This window comes from Mus caroli (genome assembly GCF_900094665.2).
Source record: "Mus caroli chromosome 6 unlocalized genomic scaffold, CAROLI_EIJ_v1.1 6_unlocalized, whole genome shotgun sequence".
Taxonomy (NCBI): Eukaryota; Metazoa; Chordata; class Mammalia; order Rodentia; family Muridae; genus Mus; species Mus caroli.
Genome location: NW_018388436.1, coordinates 417,826 through 428,724, shown reverse-complemented (window position 1 = coordinate 428,724; position 10,899 = coordinate 417,826). Strand labels below are relative to the sequence as shown.

At 37.7% G+C, this 10,899-nt stretch overlaps 1 protein-coding gene across 1 annotated transcript in view; it reads left to right on the top strand.

Moving 5' to 3' along the window:
* Positions 1 to 6,596, top strand: part of LOC110287591 (solute carrier organic anion transporter family member 1A4-like) — a 41,010-nt gene extending 34,414 nt beyond the window's left edge. The window contains 1 exon segment of the mRNA XM_021154167.2: positions 5,537 to 6,596. Within this exon segment, the coding sequence (XP_021009826.1) occupies positions 5,537 to 5,756 (220 nt within the window). The 3' untranslated portion in view covers positions 5,757 to 6,596.
* The last annotated feature ends 4,303 nt before the right edge of the window (positions 6,597 to 10,899 follow it).

The window sequence follows — 10,899 nt, the reverse complement described above, 5'->3', positions numbered from 1 at the left end:
AGAACCCAAGAGTACCAGCCCAGAGATGGTCCCACCCACAAGGGACCTTTCCCCCTTGATCACTAATTGAGAAAATGCCTTACAGTTGGATCTCATGGAGACATTTCCTCAACTGAAGCTCCTTTCTCTGTGATAACTCCAGCTGTGTCAAGTTGACACAAAACTAGCCAGTACAGTTGCCTTATAGTTTCTAAGTTATTCTACTCTGTATTTTCCTTTAATCTTGCTCTTTCCTCCTGCTCTGATGTAATTGTCTTAGTTCGGGTTTGACTGCTATGAACAGATACCATGGCCAAGACAACTCTTATAAGGACAATATTTAATTTGGACTGCCTTATAGGTTCAGAGGTTCAGTCCATTATCACCAAGGTGGGAACATGGCAGCATCCAGACAGGTGCAGGAGGAGATGAGAGTTCTACATCTTCATCTGGAAGCTACTAGCAGAATACTGACTTCAAGACAGCTAGGATGACAGTCTTAAAGTCCACATCCACAATGACACATCTAATCCAACAAGGCTACACCTACTCCAAAAGTGCCACTCCCTAGACAGAACATATACAAACTATCACATTCCACTCCCTGGCCACCATAAGCTTGTTCAAACATATGAATCTGTAGAGGCCATACTTATACCTATAATAAACACATTTTGTCCAACTTCAAAAGTCCCCATAGTCTACAGCAGTCTTAACAATGTTAAAAGTCCAAAGTTCAACAACTCTTCTGACATTAATCCAATCACTTAACTGTAATTCCCAAAGCAAGACAGGAAACCAGCTGGGCAAACTCCAAACTCTGCATCTCCATGTCTGCTGTCAAAGTTGTCTTTAGATCTCCAACTCCATTTTCATTTTGTTGGCTACCACAAAGTTCTGGCATCTCCAATGCACTGGACTGGTGTCTTCTACTGCAACTAGGCTTCACAAATAGCCCAACCTAGACTCTCTTCATGGTGCCAAGCCTCAGATCCTTTACATGACCCCTTCAGTCCTTGGTCATCAACTGTAACTGAGGCTGCATCTTCACCAATGGACTTCCATGGCCTCTCACAGTACCAAGCATCAGCTGCTCTTAATGAGCCCTTCATGCCTTCAAAACCAGTACTACCTGGGTGACACTTACACATTAACAAGTTGAGCATGAGTTGGCCATCTCTGGAACACAGCTTCCTTTGTACTCTCAGAAAAAACATTTCCCAGAGGTTTCACCTCAGTGATGCTGGTCTCTTCTTAATCGTCACTCATTTTTTAGCTCCAGCTAACCAGCAGCAATTATCCCAGTAGTCCCTTTTATTCTGGACTCTAAAGCCAGAGACACGTGGCGAAAGCTGTGAAGATCTGCTGCTTACTGGGGTGGAACATTGTTCTATTACATTATCACCAGCTTTCTGTTTTCTAAATCCTTCACTGCCTAAGTTTGGCTGCCCTGGAACTTGCTCTTTAGACTGACTTTGAACTGAGGATCTGCATGCCTTTCTCCTGAGCACTGGAATTAAAGGTGTGCTCCACCAAACCTGGATTTTAAGTTTTTCTTCACCTAGAACTTGCTCTTTTCCAGGCTGGCCTTGAACTCAGGGATCTGCTAGTCTTTGACTTCTGGAATTAAAGGCTTGTACTACCATGCCTGGGCCTAAATTTGGCTGGGTGGGATCTTACCCCAAAGTAACTACTCCCTTAATTCAATTTAGTATCCTTAAACACAGGATTCAGCTCCATTTCACTTCCTGGTGCCCCATTAAAAGTCAAACCATATATTTTATATTTTTCCTTTTTCAGCTTGCTATGCTTGTTTAAAATGCTCTTCATGAGACTAGACCAGAGAACAAAGTTTATGATGGGTGTTTCTGAGACTTCCCTTGTCAATGCAATGAATCTGAATCTCTTTACTTTAGCCTCAGGTAGACTCTTCAAATAATGGTAAAAAGTAGCCAAATTCTTCACCAAAATACCACAAAACAGTCTCTAGGCCCTAAATTGAAATTCTTCACTGAACCCTCTTGGGCCAAGTCCACACAGTTTAAATTACTCTTAGCAACAAAGTCTTCTGTATTCCTACTGGTATAGCCCATTAAGCCCCATTTAAAGCATTCCACTGCTTTCCAAATACAAAGTTCCAAAATCCATATTCTTCCAAACAAAAGCTTGGTCAGGCCTATTACAGCAATAACCTAATCCTTGGTGCCAACTTCTGTTGGTTTTACTGCTGTGAACAGACACTATGACCAAGGCAACTCTTCTAACGATGTCATTTATTTGGGACTGGTTTATGGGTTCAAAAGTTCAGTCCATTATCATCAAGGTGGGAACATGGCAGCATCCAGGCAGGGGGGAGGTATTAGGAGGAACTTAAAGTTCTTCATCTTCATCTGAAGGCTGCTAGCAGAATATTGGCTTCCAGACAGCTAGGATGAGAAACTTAAAACCTAAACCCACAGTGGCATGCCTACTCCAATAGTGCCACTTCCTGGGCTGAGCATATACAAACCATCATAGTAATTTACGTACTCTTACTCACAATGCCTTCTTTTCTAAGTTCTTCTTGAGTTTAGTTCTATCTAAAAATTTATCTTCATTTCTGTCTCCTCTTTTTGTCTTCAGCACTTATACATCTTGCAGAATACATGATCATATGGTAAAAAGTTCACCACAAGATTACACATAGATTCAAATCAAAAAGTGAACAAGGGGTTTACAACAGAGAATGTTTACATGCATATTTATGGGGAGTGATAACATGCTAAACATTCAGCATTTGTCACCAGCTCTGCACATTCATGACTTAGGTATTAATGATGTTTTGTTTAGATAAACCCAGTCAATATTTTAATCTCCTATGTATCTACAGTAAATTCTTAGTTCCCTTTTTATGGCCTTTGATGGTTTTATAACCTCTTGGAATATGCTCTCAAAGGTGGAGATGCCTTCTTTGTGATTCAGAAGTAATTAACTCCTGACACTTGAAAACTGGAAGAGTTAATGCAGTTTTGACATCAGAAAGAACATTAACAACAATCCTATTATAAAAGAACTTAATAATTACTAATATAATTCTAGAAATTCTTATAGAATTAAGAAATCATCCATTTGTCTGGATAGCATCACTACAAGACAGTACATCTTTATAGTTCTGCAGAGATCTGCTCAAAAGGGTAGGGTAATACCTAGTGTGTGTGTGTGTGTGTGTGTCTGTGTGTGTGTGTCTGTGTGTGTGTGTCTGTGTCTGTGTGTGTGTATACTGGGAGCCTCCTGGCCCAGGGCCAGAGTAGCAGTGGAGTACAGAATAGGACTCTGGTGATGGCTTTAAAGTCTGAGAGTCTGGGACTTTATAGTTCTCTAATTATACTGAAATGCTGATTTTGTATCCAAAAAATTCTAAAAACTTTCTTGCTCTTTCTGAGGGTAAAAGATTGCTGGCTTAGGCTATTAATATCTGTAGCCTAACAGCAGAGGATTAAGCAATGTGGCCTTTGTTCTATCTCAGCAGGAACTGCTGGGCTCTAACTTTTAGCCTGCTAGTCAGAAGTCAAGTGGAAAGAAGAGAAGACACTTAGAAAAGTGATTATAGTGTTTATTAATAAGTTGTAAAAAGTTTCCTATGAGAGCTATCTAAGGGGAAAGCAGAAAGATCCTAAATGGGGAAAGGGAGAAATTCTCTAAGTGGGGAAAAGGAAAAAACATTCTAGTATAAGTAGGGAAAGGCAAAAAATGTCTCCTCTATAGATCTCCTTTCATCTCTTTGTCTTCAGTACTTATACATCTTTCAGAATATATGATCACATGTTACAAAGTTCATCACAAGTTCACACACACACAAAATCAAACATAAATTGAAATATAAGTTTACAACAGCAAATATTTACATGTGTATCCATTAGGAGTAATTATCTAGCTAACCATCCATCACCTGTCTCAGCTCTACAGGTTCACTGAAGGTTTAAAACCATAACTAAGTTATTAGTGAAGTTTTGTATAGATGAACCCAGTTGATATTTTATCTTCTGTCCTAACACCTATAATAAATTGTTAGTTCCCTTTTAATGACCTTTGGTTAATTGTTTATGTGTATACATAAATATATACAGGAAAAGCTTACTAATAGCAGGAATCTTTCCTAAAATGAAATTCTGGGCCTTGTCTGCAGGAGCAAATTTGAAGTAGATTTTAACACAACTTAAACCCAACTCAGGAAGATCACCTGCTAGTTTTTAACTTCTCCTTGATGGTTCCTGACACTTATATAGTCCAGGATTTCTTGCCAAAGTCATGGTATCACCCATAGGAGTCTGTGTTTTCTTACTTCAATTACTGTAAACATAATAATATCTGATGAACATGTTAACAGACCAGCATAATCCACACAGGCCTTCACTGAAAATGCCTGCTCAGGAGGTTCTAGATGGTATGTAGTTGACAAAACAATCCATCACACCATATTTCAGTATGTTGAGAACATGAAATAGCACTTTCATAGTTATTTAGAAATGTACATATATTAAAAATATATTTCCTAAGCCTATAAAGTTCAAAAACTTTAAGGCACATCTTATCAAATTTATAAATAATAGATGTTTACGACAGTATACAAGTTATTGTAAGAAATAGTTAAAAGGAAAATTACCTAATTCATTTCAGGAAGCTTGTACAATCTTCATGCTTATCTGGACAAATTCAACAAAAGAAAAGAATCTGGGTCTAAAAAGATGACTCAAGGCTTAAGAACACATATCAACCATTGCAGTGACCATGAGTTCAATTCCCATATCTTACACTGGGCAGAACACAAAATCTTGTTACTCAAACTCACAGGTATCTAGGGCTTATGAACACATACTAACACAGAGATGCAACACATATATATTGTTAAAAAGTAATAAAAATTTAAAATAAGTTGATCACTTTATATGTAAAATTATGCATGAAAAATGAACAAATTGAATGTTCTTATATACAAAACTGATTAATAAGAATTATTTTAGACATTACAGGAGTTCCATATCTCAAAAATCTACTAGTGGTACAAAGCATACAATTGTTGAGTAGGAGAAAAACTTGAAAAGTGACCTCATGATGCTTTATACATGTATGATCAAAAGTTAAGCAAACAGAAAAGAAAGGAAAAGTTTTCTTAACCTGATGTGAGTCTGATCCTGTTGCATGCTCTGTCACCAAGTGCTAGAAGTGCAGAGTATGGTGTTCCCACTCATGGTGGAAATTCATCATCAGAAACAACTTTCTGAAAACATCCTCATAGATCCACCCAGGTACATATTTCAAAAATGATCATAACTTCATTCAAGTTGACAATGGAAAACGAGCCATTAGCAACATGGAGAAAATATATTTAAATTTCTATAGTGAGAAAATTTCTACATTTTAACAAACAAAATGAATAAATTGGCAAAGTAGATTACATAAAGAGCATGAGAAAATAATCACTTGACATTTTTCTTTAAAGGATAAGTGATCTTTAGTAATACACAAATTTCATCCTTCAACACATTAAGATTTAACACAAATTACTTCTTTTCAATAGGAGCATTTATCTTGGATTGCCTGCAGCACTAAGAGGAATAAGCTATCTTCCTGCATTCATTATTGTAATACTTATAAGGAAGTTCTGTATCCCTGGAGAAATCGACTCTTCAGAAATGGAAATTGCAGAGATGAAGCTCACTGAGATGGAAAGTGAGTGCACAGATACTCACAGAAGTCATAAGTTCAAGAGTGATGGAGAACTGAAAACTAAGTTGTAAAGAGTTTTCTACTGCCCTGTGCAAGGCCATGAACAGAATGAACAGTTGACGAGTTTTGAATCATGAGACATACAATAGCAAACCTTATCTTTAAGAACCTCAACAATTGCTTTTACTCATAATAAAAATAATTATTGATAGAATTTTCAGGAGGTTGGAGTAGGACTTAAGTTTTTCCCAGGATAAATTTCTATAGAGACCCCTGCACTGAACATTAAAGCTTTCTTCATTTGCAAACAGCATTTTCTTTTATATCAAGGGAAGTATGTGTTTCCTGTATATCTTCAAATAGCTTTAAAACCTATTCCTACACTTGATCTTAGCCAAATGGCTGAGAAGCAATTTAAACCTATTTCTTAAACACTATTTAATTCTGTTGAATTTATGTTTTGGTGTTGGGAGTATTTAGAGATGAAAATATGCATGTTGGTTGTGCCACATTGAAATAATTATTCTATCTATGCACAAGATATGTGCATATGTCTTTATCTAGGAGTTATTAACTTTTTATTTCAGTCATGATGCTTATGAGATTAGACTTCTCCCTCATCTATCATCTCCTGATTTTAGTGCCTTCTTTCTTTATTCCTGTCACACATTTGATCATTTAGTTTACATTACTGACAAACTTAATCTGATTATTAAAAATCACATTGCAAAGATTGGTGGACCTATTTTTTAGTAGAAATTAAAATCTGGTCATGAAACTATTTCTTAAAAGAATGTATTTGAGAAAGCTATTCCTCTCAAAGGCCCTTTGTGGAAATTAGATTGTACTCAGGGTTACAATGTTTGCCTAATACATGTGAGACCTTGGGTTAAGATCCAAGGTACAGTAAAATACAGATAAAATAAAATAAAATAAAAATAAAAATAAATCATGGGTAGATGAAGTATAATATGTTACATAAAGACTACCATCATATATTTAGGTGGAATTTTTGGACCAGAGTTTACTTTATTCATGTATTCCCAGAGCACATTGGGGAAGAAACTCATAGGATGTAATCTGACTTATTGTTGGCTAGGAAGTAGGAAGAGAGAGATAGAAGGGGCCAAGGACCTAGTATCTCTTCCAAGGGCTTATTATTTGGGCCCAAATCCCCCCCAGGCCCCATCTTTTAATGCTTCTACCAGTGTTCAGTAGCACCTTGCTGAAGACTGAGATTTTAACATATGGACCAATGCAGGTGGTTCAAACCCAAAACCACAGCAAAGAGAAAGTAGACAACCTAACAGCAGAGCATTCTAGAGTTATCTTCCCATTTTTATTCCTGAATTCGTTAGTGTGTATAGCAAAAGAAAAGTTTCATGGTGAAGGAGAGATAGATCAAGAGTTATGAGTATGCTCTGGCCTTGCTCAGAACCTGAGTTTGGTTTCCATCACCCACATCAAGAGTTTCATAACTACTTGTGACACTAGTTCTGGGTGAACTCCTCTTGCTTCTCTACATGCACTCTAACACCAACAACATCAAAATATCAGGAATTAACAACCACTGGTCATTAATATTTCTTGACATCAATGGACCCAATTCCCCAATAGAAGACACAGGCTAACAAAATGGATGCAAAAAGAGGACCTATCATTCTGATGCATATAAAAAAAAAACACACCTTAGCAATAAAGATAGACATTATCTCAGAGTAAAGGGCTAGAAAAAGGTTTTCCAAGCATATGGACACAAGAAGAAAACTCGAGTAGCCATATTAAGATCTAATAAAATGAATGGTCTTACAACCAAAATTAGTCAAAAGAGACAGGATAGGTCACTTTTTACTCATCAAAGGAAAAATGTACCAAGATGATATCTCTATTCTGAACATCTATGTCATAAACACGAGGGTAGTCACATTCATAAAAGAAACACTGCTAAAGCTTAAATGACACATTAAACCCCAAACATTTATAATGGGACAGTTTAACACCCCATTCTCACCAATTGCCAAGTCATCCAAACAACAACAAAAAAAAACCATAGAAATAACAAAAATAACTTGTTATGAATCACACAGACTTAACAAATATCTTCAGAACATTTTACCTAAACACAAAACCTAAACACCTAAACACCTCTCAGCACCTCATAATACATTCATTCCCATGAAATTTGACCATATCGTCAGTCTCAAAGCAAGCCTCCAAAGATACAAGAAAGTGAAATAGTGCCTTGTATCTTATCAGACCACCATAGATTAAAGCTGAACTCCAACAATAGGAACACCAGAAAGGCTACACACTCATGAAAACTGAATAACTCTCTACTCAATGATCTCTGGGTTAGGGATGAAATAAAGAAATTAAAGACTTTCTAGAATTTAATGAGAAAAAAAGTCATGACATACTCAAATTTATGGGACACAATAAGAACTTTGCTAAGAGGAAACGTCATTGCACTAAATGCTATATAAAGAAATTAGAAAGTTCTCATACCAGCAATTTAAAAGAACACCTGAAAAAAGCAGCAAACACAATGAAGAGAAGTAGAAGGCAGGGAATAATCAAAATCAGGGCTGAAATCAATCAGTTAAAAACAGAGAAAACAAGAGCTAATACCAATACTCCTCAAACTATTTCACAGAATAGAAACAGAAAGAGTACTACCTACTATGAAGCCACAGTTACTTTGATACCCAAACAACACAAAGACCCAACAAAGAAATAGAACTTTGGAGCAATTTCACTTATGAATAGTGACATAAAAATACTCAATAAAATTCTTAAAAATTCAATCCAAGAGCACAACAAAAGCATCATTCACCACAATCCAAGTAGGCTTTATCCCAGGGGTGTAGGAATGGTTCAATATACAAAAACCCATCAATGTAACCCATTATATTAACAAACTCAAAGGAAAAAAAGTCACATGAACATTTCATTAGATGCTGAAAAAGGCTTTGACAAAAATCTAACACTCTTTCATAGTAAATGTCTTGGCGAGATCAGGAGTTCATGGCACATACATAAACATAATAATAGCAATATTCAGCAAGACAACAGCCAGCATCAAATTAAATGGTGAGAAACTTGATGCAATCCCACTAAAATCACACACAATACAAAGCTGTTCATGTTCTCCATATCTATTCAACACAGTATTCATATATCTGGTTAAAGCAATAAGACAACAAAAGGAGATCAAGGGCATAAAACTTGGAAAGGAAAAAGTCAAAGAGTTGATTATTTGCAGATGATATGATAGTATACATAAATGACCCCCCCCCCAAAATTCTACCAGAGAATCCCTATGGCTGATAAACAACTTCAGCCAAGTGAATGGATATAAATTTCACTCAAAGAAATCAGTAGCCCTCCTTTATACAAATGATAAATGGCCTGAGAATACAATTAGGAAACAACACCCTTCACAATAGCCACAAAAAATATAAATGATCTCATTGTAACTCAAACCAAGCAAGTGAATGATTTGTATGACAAGAAGTTCTAGTCCCTGAAGAAAGAAATCCAAGAAAACCTCAGAAGATGGCAAGATCTTCCATGCTCATGGATCAGTAGGATTGTCATACTGAAAATGGCCATCTTACCAAAACCAAGCTACACATTCAATGTAATTCCCATCAACATTCTATCACAATAATTTACAAGCACCGAAAGAACAATTCTCAACTTCATATGGAAAAACAAAAATCCCAGGATAGTCCAAAGAATTTTTTTCAATTTTTTATTAGATATTTTCTTCATTTACATTTCAAATGCTATCCTGAAAGTCCCCTATACGACCTCCCCCCGCCCTGCTCCCCTACTCACTCACTCCCATTTCTTGGCCCTGACATTCCCCTGTACTGGGGCATATAAAGTTTGCAAGACCAAGGGGCCTCTCTTCCCAGTGATGGCCGACTAGGCCATCTTCTGCTACATATGCCACTAGAGACACAGGCTCTGGGGGTACTGGTTAGTTCATATTGTTGTTCCACCTATAGGGTTGCAGACACCTTCAGCTCCTGGGGTACTTTCTCTAGCTCTTCCACTGGGGGCCCTGTGATCCATCAAAGAATTTCTGGGGTAATCACCATTCCTGAACGCAAGCTGTACTACAGAGCAATAGTGATAAAAACTACATGGCATTGGTACAGAAACAGACTGGTTGATCAATGAAATAGAATCAAAGATGCAAAAATAAACTTGCACACCTACAGACACTTGATTTTTGACAAAGAAGCAAAAACCATGCAGTGGGGGAAAAAAGCATCTTTAAGAAATGGTGTTGGTCTAACTGATGGTCTGCATACAGAAGAATGTAAATTGATTCTTATTTATTACTGTGCACAAAGATCAAGTACAAGTGGATCAAGGACCTGAACATAAAACCAGATATACTAAACTTAAAGGAAGAAAAAGTGAGAAATACACTCAAATGCATTGGCACAGGGGGAAATTTCCTTAACAGAACACCAGTGACCAGTGATTGAATAGGACCTCTTGAAACTGAAAAGCTTCTGTAAGGCAAAGGACATTGTAGTCTCCCCTCCCCCAGACTGAAACCTGCTTGCTCAGGGGTGGAGCTTCCTGCTCATTCATTCTGCCACGCCCACTGCTGGACTGTGCCGCTTTGCTGTTTGGAGCCACACACGTGCTTACCCTGCTACTGGACCCCAAGATTATTTGGTGGGAATCGGGTCCCCTCTCCCTTCCTTCATAACTGAGTGTCAGAACAAGTAAAATTGAGCTTTGATCAGAATGCCTGTCTTAGCTGCATTTCTTTCTCTTGCCGCCTAGCCCCTCTTCTCTTCCAGGTTTCCAAAATGCCTTTCCAGGCTAGAACCCAGGCTATGATCGGCTGGCCGAACACAACATTTGGCTCCCAACGTGGGGCCTGAAGAATGGCAGAAGGGCGCTGAGAAAACGCTGTTGGTGTAGAGCTCCACAGGAAAGGCAAAGGATCTTCCTTTTGGGCACCGGAGCAACGAACAGGTACACATGCTAGCACTAGCTTAAAATTTCAGTTTTGTAAGGTGTTGCTGAGGGTGCGGTAGGATACGAGCTAAGCTTGAATTGGTGCTAACCCAACGCTGGTTCTGCTTTGGTCAGCAGCGTGTTAATCGGAACTAGAAATGGAATCAGGCGGTCATCTGCAGCTTTTTAGGAAGCTGTTTCAGGAGGAAGAAGGAAGGGTTTAAAGTT